This window comes from Haemaphysalis longicornis, unplaced genomic scaffold (genome assembly GCF_048455015.1).
Source record: "Haemaphysalis longicornis isolate Haplotype H1 unplaced genomic scaffold, Haemaphysalis longicornis Haplotype H1 scaffold_4, whole genome shotgun sequence".
NCBI lineage: Eukaryota > Metazoa > Arthropoda > Arachnida > Ixodida > Ixodidae > Haemaphysalis > Haemaphysalis longicornis.
In genome coordinates this window covers 58,342,355-58,363,516 of record NW_027526361.1, presented here as the reverse complement: position 1 = coordinate 58,363,516, position 21,162 = coordinate 58,342,355, and the positions used below count along the sequence as shown (strand labels likewise).

Genomic DNA, 21,162 nt, shown 5'->3' with positions numbered 1-21,162 from the left:
CACATAGATTATATTACGGCTAAAGGGGCTGGGGCTGTATCATTCTTGAGAGAGCTAAGCCACACGAGAATGGGCATGCTGCATGCGGCGTGACACACCACTAATGATTTACAAAACAGATGTCCGGACAATTCTAGAATTTGGATGTGTGCTGTTCTCTGGAAGCCCCCATTACAAACTTCGCCCATTGAAAATGCTCGAAAGGCAAGCTCTAAGGTGATGTCTGGGTCCTCTCCGTTATGTGCAAATTAACGTTCTATACATGGATGCTCCAATTCCTCAGTTAGTCTCCCGCATGCATGCCCTCACAGTAGATGCATTTTTATGAGTTTTGGAATTGCCCAAGCCCAGGCCGCAAACAGTCTTTGTTACATGGCCTTCGTTTTTCTTCGGTAGTTAATGGCCGCGGTTTAAACAACCACAGGCGGTGTTCGTACAATTTTTACTTGACTTAATAAATGTGGCCCTGTTGTCGGCTTCCGCACTTAACAGTCTCGTCCTTAGGTATTTATTTTGATAATTTTTTTTCTCTAATGCTAAATTACTCCTGAATCTTTTGACAGGCCTCCTACAGGATCATCTGAGCGGTTTCCCTTTCCACGCCATTATTGCAAACGATGCGTCAATCCGGAATGAAAAAGCAGGCGTGGGTATTTTTTCTCCCGGTATAGATTGGGCCTTTTCCTCCGGTTGCCTAACTTTATTACTCTGGGCCCTTTGTAAGCTTGGTTCTTCTAAACAACAGGCAATAATTCTCTCGGTTTCATTTTCTGTTTGTTGTGCACTTCCACAACCTCGTGGACCCACGTCGAGCTCTTGCTTCTTTACCGCCTTCTTTCCCCCCGAGAATCTCGTTTGGTTTGGGTGCCTGGACACGCAGGTATCTGGCTTAATGAATCGGCGGATGCACTGGAGGGAATAGCATTGGGCGGTCCAGTAGTGGATGGTTCTGCCGCTCGCTTTCATAGGCTGCGCCTATTTCGAAGTATGCCTGATTTCGTTTACGAAGACTCGGAGCTCATGGAAGTGCAGCATAAGCCAGTCGCGAGCTTGCGAAGTCACCCTCACCGGTTTTCGCCGTCGCGTGCCAAATTTAATTTTTACTTGCCCCGCTGTAATCTGGCCCCGTCACCGCTGTGCGCGTTCTGCAACGAACCAGAAACGATCGATCATTTCTTCTTTTCTTGCGAATGGTTCGAAGGTACTTAAAAAATACATGTAACCGGCTGAACCTCCTGTACACTGATTTTGCCATTCGGGGCAGATGCTTCCATGGGATCTCCGCCATGCGTTACACTCATGCATTCTAGTATCATGCCGTCTGGCATGTTAGCTATCATTTGACCCTGCTGGATTTCCCTATCAAACCTACGCGCGTCTTGCCCACTGCTTCGTCTGTACTATACTCTTTCTTCGTTGTACTTGCTTCCTAATTTTCATGCAATTGTCTTCTTATGGGCGAATCCCCTTAGGGGCTAAGGCTGTTGGCGACTCCTGCCGCCGTCGTAACCATCGTCTCATGTAGTCACGGTAGTAAAACACCGGAGAAACTCCTTTACGCCTCGCGCTAGAACGTAACGCGTACTAAAAAAAACATCGGGACACTCGTTTACGCCTCGCGCTAGAGAGCTTCGTGCTTCAAAGGCAAGATACTTTTACAACAAAGCTGTATACCTCTACCCCCAACGGTTTCATCTCCGTTGGCAAAAACGCCAAGGCGCAAGAATATACTTTTTCATTGCATGCTTCGCCCCTCCACAAGTTTCACGTTAGTGGAGATGGCCCGGGATTCTTTTTTTTTTTTTTTTGCTTCTGTTTATGATCCCCTCACTTTTGTTTCTCTAGTCATCCATCCACTGCTAATGCATTGTAGTATTTAAATATTTCCTTTTCTTTTTCCCCCAAACCTAGACGGTTTATTCCGGTAAAGCACCCGTTTCATGGCCGATCCCCCCGAGTGGGTAAGGGCCATCTACCTGGTACCACCCCCACCATATAGAACTGCGTGTTCTGACTCCGGCGCGGGGGGTGCGTGGAGCGTATCGCGCAGCCCGTGCGTCGAACGCTTAGGATGTACAGTTTTGTAGAACATGCACACATTTTTATTTATTTAAAATACCTCACAGGCCCGAAGGCATTGAGTGAGGGGGTATACATGAAAAAGCATAAAAAGAGCAAGCAGCCGACACAAGGCATAACACATATTCTGAAGACTGTGAATTTTGATACACACCAACTTAACTATAAAAAACTTAATTAAAAGAAAAAATCCACATGGGCACGTTGTAGAAAATTAGGCAAAGATAGTTCATGGTTCCGTACAGACAAATTAAATCAATGAAGACACAGAAAGTTTGCAGTAATATATGAGGGGAGAAAAAGCCTGAAAGAATTAACATATTTTGGGTATACAATGAACATGTGACGCACGTAAAGGAAACTGAATACAAGTAAGAAATATCGCATGACATGACATGACAAATACTTTATTAAATCGCCTGCAGTAGGCACCCCGTTGCCGGGATACCTAGACGCGGCCTAACGTCGGTCCTGTCTGGACCCTCTACTCGTCAGCGTCCTCGCTACTCGCCCCCAGGCTAGTCGCCGTTACCCCGAGGGGTGGCTGACGCCTCGCAGCTTTCACTCGGTCGCTGTCTTTGGAGGGCCTCCAGGATCTGCTGGACGGCCAGGAGTTGGTCTTCCTTGTTATAGCTCCGCGCCGCGTCTTGAAGCCACGGCGGGATCACAGTCTCTGTTTCCGCTTCTGCTGATCTTGCTGCACAATCCCACAGGATGTGGATCATAGTGGCCCGAGCCCTGCGGCACACCTTACACGTGTCGTCCGGATACTGTTCTGGGTATACGTGCTTCATTATGACCGGAGTCAGTAACGAGCCCGTTTGCAGCTGTCTAAATAACGCCGCCTGCTCCCTGGTAAGATCAGGGTGCGGCGGTGCCATTACTCGTCTGTTCATGCGATAATACTTTGTAATTTCGTGGAACGTGCCCATCCTATCTTTAGTTTCCGCCCACAGCTCTGCAGACAGGCTCGTTTCTGCGGCGCGGCCAGATAATTCTCGCGCAACAGAGTTCGCCGTCTCGTTGTGGTTGTCCGCAAGTTTAGACACATCTGTCCCCACGTGGGCGGGGAACCACTTCACTGTTACTTTTCTGCCCGTAAAATCCAACGCGGTGAGCACCCGCACTGCTCCACGACACAGCCTGCCCTTGGCAAAGTTCCTCACGGCTCCCTTTGAGTCACAGAGGACTGTCTTGGTGTTTGGGTCCGCGATGGCCAAGGCTATGGCCACCTCTTCGGCGCTCTGCGCCTCACATATTTTAACGCTCGTTACAGAGACTGTCTCTCCGGTTACGGCGTCGATCACCACTGCAGTGAAGGCTTCCCGGTTACGGTACTCCGCTGCGTCGACGTATCGGGTGCCAGGTGCGTTGGCGTGTTGCTCGATCATGGCTTTGGCTCTCGCCTTTCTCCTCTCCCCGTTGTGGATAGGGTCCATGTTCCTGGGGAGGGGTTGCACCCGCGTCCCGCTCCTGATGTTAGCCGGTATGTCCTCTTGTCTGTTGAGTGGTCTACCGCTCGTTCCGGGCTCGAGTCCTATAGCTAAGATGGCTCGACCGGTCTTCGATCCCTTGAGCCTCTCCATCTGGGCGGCTCGCTGGGCTTCGCTGATTTCCTCGAGCGTGTTGTGCACGCCGAGGTCCATGAGCTTCTCGGTGCTTGCGCTGTCGGGAAGACCGAGTGCTGCTCTGTATGCTTTGCGTATAGCTGCATTTAAACGATTGCTTTCCGCCGCTTTCCAGTTGTGGTAGGAAGCGACATACGTTATATGGCTAACGGAAAACGATTGGATCAGCCGTATCAGACTGTCCTCCCGCATGCCGGCTTTCTTGTTGGCCACCCGCTTTATGAGGCGAGTGGCCGCTGTGACCTTAGTTAGGAGTCGGTGGACCGTCTCCCCGTTGGTGCGATTCTTTTCGATTTGAAAGCCCAGCACTCGGATCTTCCTGACCTCAGGAATCTCTTGTCCGTTGCCGGTCCGTACCACGATTCGGTTGTTGACCGTGTTGTCCTCGCTCGTCTTTAATTTCCATCTGGGTGGAACCACCAGGAGCTCCGATTTGCTTGGCGAGCAGATAAGCCCCGTTCCTTTCAGCTGGTCTTCGATGGTATCGACTGCTTGCTGTAGTGTTGACTCGATATGTCCGTCGCTGCCGCCTGGAACCCATAGCGTTATATCATCGGCGTATATGGTGTGCCGTACGCCCGCTAGCGACTCAAGGCGGCGAGCAACCCCAATCATGACGAGGTTGAAGAGCAACGGCGAGATAACCGAGCCCTGTGGGGTCCCGACGCTGCCGAGCTTCTTCTCCTCGAGGGTTTCGTCACCTGCTTGGATCTTTGTCGTGCGCCCCGTTAGGAAGTCCCTAACGTAGTCGTACGTCCGGGCTCCCATGTTCAGGGCGCAGACTTGTGCTAGAATTGCCGAGTGCTTCAATTTATCGAAGGCACTTTGCAAGTCCAGCCCCAGTATTGCCTTGTTGTCCTTGGTCCTGGTCTCGTCGTCCAGGATCTCCGCCTTTAGTTGGAGCATCGCGTCCTGCGTGGTCAGCTTGTTCCTGAATCCGATCATGGAGTCGGGATACAGGTCGTTGTCCTCGAGGTATTCCTGCCATCTGTTCATCAGAACATGCTCCAGCACTTTGCCGACGCACGAAGTCAGAGATATGGGACGGAGGTTCTCGATACCATCCTAGTAGCCGGAGCTCAAAGTCACGGGTCTCTTTAGTCTACTGTCTAAGAGTGTGGGCACTACGAAATCAGAGCTGAGAAAAGGCTGCTGCGAGTGCAGTAATTTTAGGTAGTTTGCTACGTTTGCTACTCGAAGCTGCCTGTATATATAGTCTCGCTTGGGAACGCCTAACATACCGCGCCTGTTGTACTGGTGGGAACAAATTTTGGGTAGAGGTGTGTGACCGTGCTTACGGCGGTTTGAAATGAAAAAAAAAAGTCGTATAAAAGGGGAAAATGTTTGTGTTCCTTCTGCCTGCGAAACTCCAAACTCCATGTGTTCACGTGATACGAACTTACAGGTGCACTGACAGCAATATGTGTGTTACATCATCATTTGCATCAGCGGTCACCATTGGCGTTGCCTTATTTCTTTCGCTGTAGACATGGCTCTGCCGCAAAGCGCTTTGCCCGCGCTTCGAAGATTGCTTTCAATCGTTTTAGGGCCCAGCCCTTTGTCGCCCGTCTCTGGGCCGAGCCGCATCGCCGTCATCGTGACCGAGCGAACGGTGGGAAGACCAACGAGTGAAAGAAAAATCGAACGATTGGAAGACCTACGATTGAAAGAAAGCAAAGGAGGAGAGTGTCGCGAAATTGGGAGGGGAGGCGGTTCACCGTGGCGGCGCGAGCCAGCGCTAACAGAAAGTGTGCGGTGGGGGAGGGGGCAGTATGCTGTGCCCGCACGAGTATTAGTTCGGCCGACAGCGGAAATTTTGGGGAATGCCTCGCTTAGTGCTGTGAAGCATCTGAAGCAAGTGAAAAAGACTCTCCTCATCGCCAGCACATTCACAGCCTCCACATGACAGCACAGCTAACGATACGCGTACATTGGGTACAGGGAACGGTCACCATTTCTTGAACCAATTAGCGGACAAACTTTCGCGCTCTCCTGCCCCACCGGAATCTGAATCCGCCCCTAGCCGGGTAGCCCTCTTCCTTGTGATCCACGTCCCCGCCTTTTAGGCATGAAATCTCTCCTAGGGACACACGTGCCCTAATTCCACCCTGTGTCTGCTCCCTGCCCCTAATCTTTCCCGTGTGGAGGAAGTTTCTCTCAGGAGGCTTCGGGCTGGGATGGCTCTCATTCCTCCAGTCACCTGGACTTGGGGACCCGCACCAGAACACCCAGGAACATGTCCCAAGTGCCCGGCTACGGCGGCTGAAGCGGATGTCAAGCATCTCTTGTGGACGTGCACAGGAACAAGTAGAGCACTGCACGGGCCCGGGCCGGCCCGAAAGCCCGGGCCCGACCCGGACCGCGGGCCGGGCCGCCCGAAGTCGATTATCGGCGGGCCCGGGCCGGGCTCGGGCTTGAATTCATAGGCACGGCCGTTAATGGGTCCAACGTGAAGTGTAGGAAAGAGCATCAAAATGAATACTCTTGGTTTATTGTTGCGCGCTTCTTGGTGTTATCTGTACGCATTCTTTTAAAAATGTGTTTTGCTAGGTCTGATGGTCAGTATACTGCAATTTTAATGACATTTCTTGTACTGCATCAAAATTTTATATTTTGGTGTATAACATACCAAAGATACGATTACAAGGAATTCCCAAGAGGGGAATGAATTAATTCAAATATCCTGGAGCTTTGCAACTATGTCTATGTATGTACACGTGTGTTTCAGATGTCGCACCAATCAAAATTCGGCTGCCGTGGCCGGGAATCAAACTCGCGTGCAAGAGAAACACCGCCGCTTAACAACCACTGCAGGTGAAGTATTTCAACGCGCGTACATACTCGTTGATTCAAATGCGGTTCAAAAAATTTCAGCAATACCAACTTGTGGCCAAGACAACCACATGAAGTTGCCAAGAGTCTGGTAATCAAAGGTGATGATGTCTGTCGTGCAAGAATACGAGCTATTATTACGCCGATGTGGCGTGAACTGCGGACGGTGGAAGCTAAACTACGTGCACTTTTAAACCCTTATTTTTTGCGTTTCAGTTCATGACGTGCTTGTACAGACTAGATGCTCCGTCTGATCGCCCGGAATATAATAAACAAACTTTCTTCAGCGTCAAAGACCGGGCCTGGTCACACACGCGCGGGCCATTCCTAGGCCAAGAGAGAGAGAAAATGACATTTATTGAAAATTTCCGGCGGGGAGGCGGGTCAGGCCACGCAGGGCTTCGCCACCCCCTGTCTATGTACTAAGCAGACCCCGAAGCTATGCCTGGGCACCGGTTCAGGCTACTCGGCGAGTCCCCTCCCGAAGGAGGGTCTCCTTTTCGCCTTTGCCGGGCCAGAGCAGCCTCGAGCCGCTGGACTGCCAGCAGTTGCCGCTCGTATTCGGGCGAGCTCACGAGTCCTATAATGTCCGGTGGTAGCTCTTTTGGGCTCCCCACTGCACTGTGTCTTTCACATCCCCACATGATGTGGGCCAGGTCTGCAGTCACCAACGCGCACACGCTGCACACTGCACTTTCATTGCCGGGCCGGGCTCGGGCCAGGCTCACTTATGAATGCCCGGGCCCGGACCGGGCTCGGGCTAGGTGTTACGGACCCGGGTTGGGCTCGGGCTTCGCGAAGCGGGCTCGGGCCGGGCTCGGGCCTTAAAATCAGGCCCGTGCAGTGCTCTAGAACAGAGTCGCGCATGTATGCAAGTTATAGCTGACTGCCACTGAAGGTCTGTCGCATGTTCAAGGACAGCACAAATATTGTTGTCGAAAATTGTGCCACGCAGAAGTCTAACTTCAGTGATTTGTTCAAAGGTCACTCGTGATTCACCAGCGCTTGTGCCGGCTGGGCAGTGCGAGCATGGCATGGCCCGGGAGACGGCCTCGCATGCACTAGCTGCTACTCCACTATCGTATCTAAATCGGCATACGCTTGAAACATTTCTTCAAAACCATTCTTTGGTTTTTGTACTCAACTATGCATTAAAAGGCACTTGTGGCGACATCCGTGGTCGCAAGCAACTGCAGCGGCGGCCTCTTGCGTGCCGTTTCGCTTTCGTTCGCAGCCGCAGTTTCATTCTCTGGGGATGCGAAGTGTTCGAGGGCAAGTAAAGGGTAAAGCGCCACCACATGTTGACACCACCACCGAAAATTCGGTTAAACCGCGGCAGACGATGCACGCTAGTGTTTTTTTCTTCTGCGAGATGTGGGCACGGTCATGGCGGTTTTCAGTGTTGCCAAGCGAAGAAATCACCCGCTGAACTTTTCAGTGAATACCATCTATAAGTAGCTGTCTCACCGACTAGTACTACCCAACTGTTTGCATTTCTGCTGTTTTCTTTCAATATGTATTGCTGAGTAGACTATGCATCAGGTGGTATCTTGTGGCAATGTCCGCATTAGTGTAGACATCGCACAAACCTTGTGAAACAAAGACAGGGACAGTTGGGCTCGTAAAACGAGAACTCTCGGCAAGAAAACAATGTTGAAGTGTCTACTGTAGGTGATTATAGCTGCCATCAGTAGTATGAAGTAACATAACGATTTTTCGACCCAAAGACATGTCCTGCAATAAAAAACTAAGGCTATTAACTTTTCTCTATGTGAACGCTACTTCACTTTTTACGATATTGCGTGTGAATGAGAATAAATTATTTTCCATTTTTGTGATAAAAAAAAGCTACAAGAGTGTCTTTAACTCGCAGCTATTGTGCCCCACTAAACCCTCGCTTGGTAGACTACTATGCTAAACGGTCAAGCCCACAACACTAATAGATGCAAAACAAGAAGAACGCTACATTGGGAATCTAGGATATGCCCTTTATTTCCCGGGCTTTCAATGATGTTAACACAGTGCATGACAATGAATACAAGGATGCAACAGCTGGAGTATTCCAAACTTTACTTTGCACGTCACAGAACAAGCTACACCAAAACAGTTGTTCTTGCACAGATAGTGACTAGCGAGCTCTGGAAATTTCATTGTCAGGGAAAAAAAAAAATTGCTCTATGAGACATCAACTACCCCTCTTCGAGGAAGCAAGTAAAAGCTCACAGATTAACATTAACTAGCACCATGAATTTCCAGTCTTAAGATTCACAGAATACTGCAACAAACAGCAACGTGGGGCACAGTGCAGAAGATTATCACAAACAAAAGAACAACAAAGAAATACTCCCAAGGTTGAGATGAAAGGAATTCTGTGTATACAGGTAAGCTGACAATGTTGAAGGCACTTTCTCTGTGAAGAACCTAAACACTGACAGGGAGGTTTGCTAAATGCTTTCAGACGCACATTGTTGCAAGAATTAATATAAAACCAATTATAAATTACAGTTGATCTCTAAAAGGGTAACACCTAGAGCTGCCTGTTACTATTGACCGCAGCCACTCCAAGCTGCCAGACTCTGCATAAAGCAGCTAATGCAGAGGTGGCCAGAAATAAATGGCAAGCTTCCAAGGTGTTGCAAGCCCAATGACATATTGAACCCCGGCAGTGTTAGATTAAAGAAGTATGTTCCGACAAAATGCAGCAGTTTGTTGCTACCGCTGAATGGGCTCTGTTCAGGGTGCCTTCTTGAAAGGTTGCTGCTTTCAGTCCAACTATTCGATTATGTGATGCTGCTCTTTTAAGCTATTAACAAGGTTCTAAACACCTAAATTTGAGCACCTTGATCAAGCCTCTCAACAGTTCACAGTCTCTGCAACACTGCTAACTTGCCTAACCTCATTACTTTTGACCAAAACTACAGGTGTAATGAAATGAGCTGATATTACAGTAAAAAAAAAAAGCCATACATTTTGCATTACAAAACTGTTATGTAAGAGAGAATTGACAAGTTTGTAGCACACAGGGAATTTTAGGAGCCATTGGTTCCAAGAAATTCTTGTGGCATAACCCCCCTTTCTTGTGTTTGCTAGACGAGTCAGTTCCACCTTTTTACAACCCAGTTCTCTGCCTCCACCACAAGGTCCATTTCTCAGCCCCTTCGACGGGAAGTGTCGGCCCCCACATTGTTTCTTGCGAAACAACGCTCCACACGCGTAACACGTTCTGCCTTGAAGTCAGAGGAAAACTTCTCGAATGCAACGAGTAACAAACGCGGCGTGATCTCAGTTCCAGCGACTTCACTGGGGGGGCATGCGTTCACGGTCACCAGTTGGGCCCCTCCGGTTTGTGCTCGTCGCCGAGATCGACGATGACGGGTGCGTCCTCGTCCGACAGCTCGCCGTGGGCCCCCTCGAAGCTCCAGCCCATCATCTTGGTGAGGCTCATCTTGAAGCGGAAGGCCTTCATCTTGAGCGAGGCGGGCGAGTCGTCTTCCACGGCCGACTCGGCGATGTTTCGGAAGAGCAGGGCCAGGGCCTCGGTGAGGAAGTTCTTGCGAGAGACGATGTCGACGAAGAAGTCGCACGGCACCTCGCGCAGCTGGAAGTGCAGCACCGAGATGAGGTCGCTGAAGAGCTCGGGGTGCCGGTCGATGGCCTCGCTGCTGTTGCAGAAGACGCGCACCAGCTTCTGCCACTGCTCGAAGCACGGGTACACGTGCCCCACCAGGAAGCAGACAAAGACAAACTGCAGCTCGCCCAGCAGGTCGTGCTCGCGGGGCCACGAGGAGAGCATCCGCTCGAGCACGTAGCTCGAGTCCATGCCGTGGCGGGTGATCTCGGCCGGCGTGGCATTGCTCGGGTGCCTGCAGGCGTCGCGGGGGAGGAGCGCAACGCCTGAGATGGCAATTGGTGCACCAGCAACTCAGAGGGCAATGCGATAATGATGAGTTAGCCATTTTTCCAAACTTAGGCCTACTTTATCTTTCAAGACCCTCCCCAACCCTGCCAAAAGTACAATTTGCAGTGTGTTCCTTCCCATAAAACACCGTTGGAAAAGGGGTAATGTACAAGCGCTCCTTCAATGTCCCGGGATCTCTCAAGGATCGCAATGCAGCTGAAAAACAAACAAAAAATACGCCCAAGTCACAATTATGGGAGCGAGACAACGTATGTCCCATTTCCTCAGGGGCTGGTGTACTTACACAAAGCATCAGGAAAGAAACAAACTGGTGGAAGAAGGGTTGCGAAGAAATGCTTTACATCTAGATACCAGCCTGGGTATTCCCAAATGCCGGAAATACATCAGAATACCGCAATGCAGCAAAAACTTTACCAACATTTTATGGAGTTAATGGCAAACTTATTTACGCAATTAAAAAAAAAAAAAGAATTGATTTGATTGATTGTAGGGTTTAACGCGCCGACGCAACGCAGGCGATGAGGCGCGCCGTAGTGGAGGGCTCCGGATTAATTTTGACCACCTGGGGATCTTTATCGTGCGCCGAAATCTCGTACACACGGGCGTTTTTGCTTTTCGCCTCCATCAGAAAAGCGGCCGCCGCGGCCGGGAATCGAACCCGCGACCTCGTGCTCAGCAGCGCAACGCCTTAGCCACTGAGCCACCGCGGCGGGTAAAAAAAAAAAAAAAAGAATTGTTGCACAGTTTTCATCTGACACCAAACGAATAAATTATGTAGGTATGTTTCTGTGGGTAAGCAGATCGATCAGTGTTTTTATTTTCCGTTCTTTTCTTTACTATCTCTACAGAAAATCGGTGGGCAGCTACGAAATATCACGCAACATTTTCTCACCAGCACAAAAATAGCGCAAGGAGTGATGAGCTGTGGCTTTTGAAAATTTGATGTTTGCTGTTGAACTCTTCCAACGATGCATAATTGGGCCTGGGGAGGGTGGCAAGATGCAAACTGACACTGCTGACGAGTGCTGCCTATCTACAGGTTGAAAACACCCCACCCAGTTTCACAACTAAGAGAGAGAAGGCTCTTTATAGAAAAAGCAGAGAGTTTTGCTAGAGTTTGCAATCACCTACATGCTTCTCTGCTAGGGGTCGGGGATGTAGGGAAAACAGGCCCTAGAAAGAGGCGGCAGAAAAAAAAAAAAAAAAAAACTGGCATGGCTTGACGTGCTTGATGGACTATTTTGTAGATTGTGTCACAGAATTCACAATTTTGAAATGTGACCAATGCCCTCCAAATAAGCAAACAAACTTCATTACCCATAAGATTGCTCAACAAACTTCATTACCCATAAGATTGCTCAACAAACTTCATTACCCATAAGATTGCTCAATGATAAATCAGTGTTTCCTGAAAGAACTACCTGACAACCAGGTTAAGGCCCAGTTAGCGTGACAGGAGGTAAATGTGTGCCAAATAGGCACAGCAGGACACATGCGGGTGCACGGTTGCCAGAACAGCCCAGCTGGCACAAAATGACAACTCGAAACTGCACCGGAAAACAAGAGAAGGCCTCTAATTCATGATTGTGTGCATAAAAAACTCCAAGTAGCCCAAACTTTCAGTACCAATGACCGAATAGTATATGCATGGAATGTGATTGGAGAGTACTTCTTTAGCCATCAACCCATAAATGCTAGAACAATCAGGATAAGAAAGCTTTGAATAATGTGAAACTCAAGCATTTTGTTATGTCATATCACTCTTCCTCCATCCACCTCCATCCTCTTTGCCACACAAAGTGCACTGTGTTGGTGGTTGCCAGGTACAAACGCACAAACAGATGCTACTGCATTAGAAAAAAATGGTGCATAATGCAGGGCCTGAAAAATGCTGCAAAGACAACTCCCAAAGTCAATGCGGGCGGACAAGACCACGCTGAACACTTTCGTGACCGCACCTATTCGCATCGATGGTACGCTATCGATGCGAATAGAACCTTGATATGAAGTTGACAAAAATTCGCAATTTTTTATTAAGGCTCGCGCGAATGAAGCAGAAACGAAACCAAAATGCTACACAGCACTGATTGTGAACTCACCCTTAACAAATTTATTTCACAGTGAAAAACTGAGTGATTTGCGCCTCTTTCCCACGAACTTAGTCACTACACAGCACTCCAAAGAAGCCAGGTCACTTACCCCCGTGTTCACAAACGTAACTTTATAATCACGTTTGCCTTTTCACACTTATCGGTGCCTTAACCCATTTCGAGGATCAAATGTAAGCTGAAAGGGTGCCTTTTCGAGAACTGGATGCTCTTTGCCGCACTCAAAATTGTTGATGGGGTGCTAGCTGGGATACTGCACCGGGCGGCTTCTTTCTCGCCAGCAGACACGGCATTTAAAATTGCGAGCTCGTCTTGAAAAGACGACACTTTTCGTTTTCTGGCAACAGAACTCATCATCGACGAACTGACCCCACAGATGGCAGCGGAGCCATGCGAGTGCACGACGACTGGCAGGCCTAGCACCTGAACGACCCTGCGCTCACACTGGAAACGCACAATAGTTTGCGTCGCGGGCGAAGTTAGCTAAATTAGTGAATTTCTCCAGCCAATTTTTTCTGAAAAAGTGCAAAAAACCATGGCTCATCAGTGTAGCGAATTCGTTGCATCAAGGTTAACCGTCACAATGACTTCATTACAAAGAGGTCACAAAAACTTGGGTTTCAATGGGGCTGGCAATGAGGAATTGAAAAACTTCGTTAAATCCAGGAATTCGTTACATACAGGTTTGTTACATCCAGGTTTAACTGTACAAGGTCACAATTTGGCGATCTCGAGCGCTTCTGGACCACTAACGCCATCCAAATGGTAAAGGAGGAAGCATTTTATCAATTTCACTTTCGAGTTTCGTTTTTCCGCCGCGGGGGAGATTTTTAAATGTCCTTTGCCAACGGGGAGACGAGCTCGTGTGGTTTCAGTTATGGCGTCACCGCCGCTTGCCGATGCTCCGCGCGAACGGTGAATTTCGGCAGATTCCGGTGTATCGGAGCTCAAATCTGTGCATGATGGTAGCAGCACAGACACGGCAGACGACTTCAATACGCCAGACTTTAGTACGGGCAGCGAAAGTGCGTCAAATCGTTCCGGACCATCACAGGTGTTCGCCGGTAAGTTCCGCTTTCTTCTCTGGTCGCTCTATCGCGGGCGTGCCTCGTAAACAGATCCAGCCCTGTCCTAAAGGCCACAGATCTTATCTCCAAGGTGTCGACTTCGTTCGGGCGAGACCGGTTGGCGGCGGCTGTACAGAGAGTCGAGTTTTCTCCACAAGGATGGCCTGGAGTTGACCTTGGCATAGCGCTCCAGAGCAGCGCACAGCTCTTCGTGTTTATATGTATATTTTTGTATGTAAATTACTTTCGTACTAGCACCACTAATATTTGCAGTATTATTAAACAGCCTTATGTTCAAAGTGTATAATTCAAATTGTTTTTATGTCTACCGTGTGCAAAGTATCATTGAGGTCATTAATTTTTTTCTTTTTGTTACTTTTGTTTTGTTTTCACAATTTCTTGATAAAATTTGGATTACATCTGTTGTTTGAAATTATTACTGTTGGAAAGCCCCATTCTTCCTCTATCATTTCATAACTTGCATAAGCATCAGTCATTTTTTGTGGCAAGAAAAAAATATTTCCTGGAACACTCAAAAACAACCGATTTTTGCGAGTCCACGAAAGTGTTAACAGCCGAACTGGCGCAGTGACAAAGAGAAGCACAGTCTTCAGCCCTTCCAATATCCTTCCCTTCCCTCCTCCCATCAGCTGGAGACAGCAGCTGCTGCGACAAAAAGACTCCACGCTAAGTACCGCTTCATCAACCAGCTCGACTGCTCTCCCCTCCTACCAGGCAGAGGCCGAGTTACTGGAAACAGGCGAAAGGCATCCCGCCGGGACAGAGGCATAGCCCACCTCTTTCTGGGGATCTCGGTGAAGCGAATGCGGTACTCGGGCAGCTCCTTCAGCTGGAGCAGCTCCCTGGCCCTGTCAGCCAGGTGCACGTCCTCGCCGCCGTCACCGCTGGAAGAGGCCATGGAGGCCAGGTCGGGGCCGCGGCGTGAGCAGAACTTGACCGGCTCGAAGGGCGTCGCCGAGTGGATGACACAGCTCTCGGGCTGCAGCCGCTCCAGCACCTCCCGCGTCACGTGCCGCGTCAGGGCGATCCAGCTGCACCAGTCCACGTATGAGAACACCGCCAGGTACTGGTCCAGGTCACCGCGCAGGTTCACCTTCAGGCGCTCCACCTCTTCCTCCGACACCGGCTCCGACGACACGTCTGCGCACAGCGCCAGCACAGAGTCAATGGGTCAGAACAGAGAAAAATTGGCCACGCATCTGTTCGCTTCTCTGCAAACGGCGTCAAAAGATGTTAGTGTTCTGCTGCCCCGGCCGCGTAAGTGCCTCTCCTCTCACCCCTGCCCGCCTCTCATGCTCTTCTCCCCTACTGTCCCGCTCCTCCCGTGACAAGCACAATGGAGGTTCACTCAATTCAATTTTCCTGCATTCGCAGGAAAATTTCTGCGCCTGCGCCTTTTGTAGCTGTTGGGCTTGCGTTCAAGCCCCGTGCACAATCTCCTTCTGTGCTTTTCGGTCAAAACATTGTTTTTGATGCGCTTTTAAAATTTGCAAGAACCCAGCCCCCGTCTACCTTGTATTTCAAAACAGCTTAAACCTCTTTGAAAAATAGAAGCATATTAAAAAAAAAAACCGTTAGCAAAACATTTGTTTGACAAATTTAATTTTGCATTCTGCGTCCTTACTCCATCTTTTAAGCCGGACGGTTCTTGAATAAAAAAAAACGCTTTACTGGAAGCCACCAAAAATAGACATTTTTCCTGCGATATGGAAAGAGTTAAAAAGAGCAACAAACAACATCTGTTAAATAATGCTGGCTCAGTATGAAGTCCCAATCCTTAGCTACAACAGAAGTTTGGGAAAGCTGGTATGTACATCGTTAAACAGAAGCCAGTGCTGTATGACTAAAAAGACCTCTTGAAATTCTATAGAATCAATAATTTAGGCATTTCAATTGCTTTCTAAGAGGCGTTAATGCATTGATAAAATGCATGAGGTGTGGGAAGGAAGTAGGCGGGCTTTTTTGCTTTTGTAACACCTCACCTTCGGCAGCCTTGTCCCACTTCTTGACCAAGATTTCGCCCTTCTCAAAGTAGTGAAAGAAGCCCGTGCGGGGTGCTGAGGTGCCTGTCTTGCTCACGGCGCTGTAGTGGATAAAGTGCAGGCCTGCCGGAATCATCTTGACCCCGCGAAACTTTTCACCGACCACATTGGTCTGCATGTCCACGCCAAACTCCGTGCCGGCCGGCACGTCCAAAAACACCAGCGTGGCACCCTGCGCTAGCATGCGGTCCCCTCTAGTAGGATCGTAGGGGATAGTGCTGGTGCCCTCACTGCATGGGAAAAAAGAAACAAACACCAAAAGGTATGCAGCTTCCTCAAAAAGCTCCCTCAGTGCAAAGAGTCCATGGTTAATGCCTCTTCTAATGTTATTCGCAACAATATAGAAAAGGATGACAGGCGACAGCTGTATTCACCAAACCAGGTGTCTAATTCAAGTGACAACAATAGCAGCATGTCATGTGAAGAAATCGCTATGACAGAAAGGACCACCACAAGAACAAACGATGCAAACAAAGAAAAATGATGACAACCAAAGAAAAAGATGGTCCTTTACCCGGCTATGGCGCCGAGAGCAGGTTCTGTGCCAATCTCGCCGCTCCTCAACACCTCAAAGTGGCGCGCCAGCCCAAGAGAACATGCATTTGCATGGCTATACTGCGTTGTTTGAAAACGGCACCCCTTTTTCGAGAATTGGGACCCAGAACCCTTCCTTTGCAAGGAAGTCGTCTCGCCACGCAGCGGTGAAAGACATCGCTTAAAGAGAGCTGCGTTCGCCATGACGGTGACAGAAGTTCAGGGTGCACTGCACTACCACTGGCGATGAGACGTGTGATCGAAGGACCGGTTGTGCAATACACTCAAGTCAAAACCCCGTACTGCGTCATTTTCCCTCCCTCCCCAACTCTTTCCCTTTTATTTGAACTCTTTTTGCCATTCTCTCTACCTTTTTACTGCATTTCCCCATAGTTAGCTTGCAGTCTCTTCCGTTGTTGTTTTTTTTGTCTGTTTGGGTTCCGGGCATAATGTAAACGTAGTCTCGTTTACAGAGTTTCCTCTTGTATTTGTTATTGTCTTGAACCTGACAAGTTGTTGTCCATTTCGAGGCGTAGGATGGCATGATTCTGCCTTTAGTTGCATTTTCGTAGCACATCATGACCCCCAATAACAACCTAAAAAATGATCCCACCCAGCAAGAATGAGAATGGCATGTCGTTCGACATAGTTCGCTGCATGCTGTCATGCCACTACTGCCTGTGATGAGGAGTGGGATAACTCCTCCATTCCACGGTCACTGAGGGGTTGGTCAAGATAACGACAATGACAATACGCTGCGGCATATACATCTGTACATACAAATTTTTGCTAGGAACCACACACATGCAACACTTTCTACTATGAAACAATTAGCCAAGGTCTAGAGTTAAAAGAGGACGATAACTGGGTGCAGAGTATGTTTTCTCTAACGTAAGTGAAAAAGTGTCACATCAGAAACCTTACACAAAAGTGGCTTTGCTGGCAGCACTTTGGAACATTTAAAAGTGCAATTTTAGCTCCCCTGATGCAATGTAGGCTGCCCAGCTGCCAAAACAAATGCTGGCAATCATAACACTAAACCATAATGCAGGTTGAATTTATTTGTGCATGAAAATAACATAGCATTTACAAATGAGACAAGTGGTGTGCTTGACATAGGCAACGTTTTTTTTCGTGTGATCCTGCCAGCATTACACGCTCCAATTTTAAGCAAATAGAAAGCTTAACTAGTACAGTATTTTCACACATATAACCCGCATTAAAAATGCGAAAATGTCAGTGGCGAAGTAGGTGTGTGGATATTATGAGGGGTTTATCCTTCAGCGCAGCGTCACAGCAGCTCCTACTCAGCTTTTAAAAAATGCTGCACCACAAATGACATGGATGGAGCCGAAGATGACCTTGTGTACAACAGTGAGGACTGCGGCTCAAGTGATAGCTCTAGCGAGAGCAGTGACACTGAGTGAACTGTGACTTTCACCTTGCAGTAAGTGTATTCTACTTGCTAAATACACACTTTTTCTGCCTACATAGTATATTTGATGTGTTGCTTGAGCTTTGGTGCAGCCTTTCCTGTATCAAATGTGCGGGAAACAAGTGAGGATGTTTTTTTTTTTCATTTCCGGTGGGCTGGAAGTGGGGATGCGAATTACATGCAGGGGCGGGTTATACACACGAAAATATGGTACATGTAGAAAGCAAGGTCAATTTAACCAAGACAAAAGCCATGTTTTTTTACTGGTAATAACCATGCGAACGCTATTGCTAATATCTATGCTAAGTAGATCATGCAATGTGATCAAGCCAAACATTTGCAGGGGGTAGCTTGTGCTTGAATGCTGACACAGCAGTACTCGGTCAACAAAAATAATCTGTACAAATCCACATTTACACGCCTTTTGGGACGCTTTACTGAAATTTGAGCAGGCTAAAACATTTTTAGGCCACCGGACATACCTACAGTTTAAGTAACAAGTTCAGTCACCGAATGTCACCACCTTTCACATTTTTACAACCCTTGGTGCCAGATTAAAATTATTTCCCTTAGTTTAATTAGAAATTCTCAGTCTTCCAGCCATTCTTTCAGTTGAGCCACTCATTCTAAAGCCACTCGATCGACTGAGCCAACTAGAAGGCTAGCTGTTAGTAGTATGCCAGTACATTATTCAAACTGAAGCAAAAGGCAGCAGGTGTTGATCGAAACTTTGGGAGAATCCCACTGCATATGCAGGTTCCCAATTTATAGTTAGGGAAAATGAAATATGGCTAAAATGAAACCGGGCGATGTTGGGGGGTCTAACAATTTGGAGAAATTTGGAGAGGCATATTAGTCCCCAGATACACATCTGTGAATGCAGCAATCTGCTTAAAATCAGGCAACTGACCAGGCCTTGAGGCCAACTCAAGGTGTGCATAGCAAAATGTCAAATGAATGAAGTACAAACAGACATTTTTTACATACCCTCAGGGCAAAAGGGCATTACAAAGGTGAGTGGAAAAGCATTGTGCAAAAAAAGATGGAGCAAACAGTAATAAAATAATTGAAAATTTTCCACATAATAGACACTCCGGATCTAAAAGCCACATCTGAGGTTTCGGCAACAGCATGCGGGAGTTGATTCCAACTGACAGAGGTGCTGGGCACAGAAGAATGGCGAAAACACTTAGTATGACAAGATGGAACTGAACACGCTTTGAGGCAGTTATAATTGCGTGCTGACATGAACTGGTTAGTAACCGATCGTAAAGAATGAAATTGCTGATATATTTTGCAAAATAAAAACTAACGTGCTACTTGCCTGCGATGATCAAGTAGTGTTTTTTTTTTTTTTTTACTGTGGTGACCATGTACTATTAGCAACATGAAAGGGAACACAGGAACTCGTGGAAAGAACACTCAGACCCAGCTGCGAGTGATACGCAGCGGCCGCCGTCGGAAACAAAGTGGAAAGGGGGACGCTGTTCTAACAACTGTTCCCATTCCCGCCATGCGTATTATCGGCTGTCGGACGATACCATATTAACGGCGAAATGTTGTAAACTGCTGCTTCGTAGAAATCGCAGCATGGTGTGAGTGCCAACAGCTAGTGGAAGAGCGCCCTGCTTTCCCCCTTTGTTTTTCACAGCGCCATCCGCATATCACTTCGAGCCTGTTTGCCACGCCATCCTGTGTTCCCTTTCATATTGCTCATAATAGTACATCCAGATAATTGAATAGTCTGAAGCGACATGGATGATTTGAACTGCTGCCAGTTCAGTGGTGAGCGGCGCAATATCAGGATGCCAAACAGATGCCGCATATCACCACACTTCGAACAGACCCAAACAGTTTCATTTAAATGGGTGAAGAGATGTAGGCTGGACGTTGTTTGAAGTACGAGAAGCACCAAGGAAGATGTTTTTTAAGGATAGGTTCAAAGCAATGAACAATTATAAGTGCACAGCTAAAGTGTACGGGAAAGGCGTGCAATGCAGTGGTGAAAAGACTAGAACAATGACTACGAAATATGTGTACAACAGTGAAGGAGCAAACGCGCTCAAGGTGGCCAAGAAAGGAGCAGAAGAGAAAGAAACTAGGATATGGAGGACAAAAATGTTGTTAAAGGTGAATTGGACAGAAAAACGCACGATCAGAACGAGAAATCTTCACGATAACTCCAATGGCAGTGCTTTGCTTTTTGAGGATAGCGAGACATGTTTGTGAATCAAGAACTGTGTGCAGAAGAGTATTGAAAATTTTAAGACCTATTTGGGCCGTGTAAAGGAAAAGGACACGATTTGGCACACTGCGTTAGAATGCAAGAGAGAAACATCTGCCTTAAAGAATCCCTGGCGTTTAAATGGGATATTCAAAGCCATGGAGGTGACAAAAAGGAGATTACTGGTGAAAAAAAAAAAAAAAATGGACAGGAGGATACAACGCAGTACAGCTACCACCTGCTAGGGTGTAAATCCAATTTAAGCTGGCTGCATAAGTTAGACGTATCAGAACCTGTGGAAAGATGGCACAAGCCATTGCCACAAAACGAAAGAGATGCCATAATTACCACTGCAATGAATAAGAAATTTTATTTGGTTTCTTTGAAAACAATTTACGGACAGAAAACCGGGCTGTACGCAAATGCTTCAACGAGGTTGAATACCATGTGAGCACCTGCGCCAAGTACGGTGTAATAACTATTGAAAAGTTTTTCATCAATGAAACTAGCACAGCGTAAAATAAATATAAAGTTAATCAGCAAGACAGGGCCGCCGGTGAAAGACGGTACATCACGTACTTACCTGGTGCTCGTTTTTTTTGCTTGACGGAGGATTGTCTGCTGTCTGACAGCAGGCACATTGCGCAGACTTCAGTGCAAGTACCAGCAGTTTCAGCAGGCACTTCAAATTAGTACAAGGAAAATCTTGGTATTCTTTAGGAGCAGTCAAATCCACGCGGCGTTCACAGCACGTAAACGACGCTCTAAGGGAACACGCGCAAAAGCAGTCGCTGTGCTTTTTTCTGCGAAACCGTCAAACACAAAAAAAAGATGTATGCTCAGCCGTTCCGGCATTATTCCTAATCTTCTGAAAAAGCAACGACTCGTGTCACGTTTTTCTAAGTGATCGAAGAATGCCGCCGCTTTAAGAAAAGCGCTTCTATTCGGCGAAGACGCGTTCGGTGAACGCTCTACTGCCCTGTCGCGCCTACATGTTTCTGCAGCACAGTCAAACAAAAACAAAACGAAAGGTACTTACTCCATCATTCTCGCTTCTTTTCCAACAGGTAGCTTTGCAGAAAACCTTTCTGAAAAACTTCGGGAGAACCGACCGCGACGTAAACGAAACGCCGCCGCTCGAACGCTCCCGAGTCCCGACTCTTGAGGAACAAGCCGCGAAATATGAGCCGCTGTTTCGACAAAATATTGGTGATATTACAGTATCAACCCAATCGCCCTGCATAAAATAACCTAGTGCAAATTTATACAAATT

At 47.8% G+C, this 21,162-nt stretch overlaps 2 protein-coding genes across 2 annotated transcripts in view; both read right to left on the bottom strand.

Annotated features, from left to right (window-relative positions):
• The window catches only part of LOC144179759 (uncharacterized), an 87,521-nt gene extending 81,576 nt beyond the window's left edge, over nt 1-5,945 (bottom strand). The window contains exons 1-4 of the mRNA XM_077708197.1: nt 5,908-5,945; nt 4,409-4,695; nt 3,227-4,237; nt 2,612-2,776 (exon numbers count right to left, since the gene is read on the bottom strand). Coding sequence (XP_077564323.1) covers nt 2,612-2,776; nt 3,227-4,237; nt 4,409-4,695; nt 5,908-5,945 — 1,501 coding nt within the window. The remainder of the gene's footprint in view (nt 1-2,611; nt 2,777-3,226; nt 4,238-4,408; nt 4,696-5,907) is intronic.
• Nucleotides 5,946-8,506: 2,561 nt separating this feature from the next.
• On the bottom strand, nt 8,507-21,074 carry LOC144178764 (protein AAR2 homolog). The gene is made up of 4 exons (XM_077706870.1): nt 20,929-21,074; nt 15,637-15,926; nt 14,431-14,794; nt 8,507-10,402 (listed from the first exon to the last, which is right to left on the bottom strand). The coding sequence occupies exons 1-4, from the start codon at nt 20,934-20,936 to the stop codon at nt 9,862-9,864; spliced, it is 1,203 nt and encodes a 400-aa protein (XP_077562996.1). The 5' UTR covers nt 20,937-21,074; the 3' UTR covers nt 8,507-9,861.
• Between the last annotated feature and the right edge of the window lie 88 nt (nt 21,075-21,162).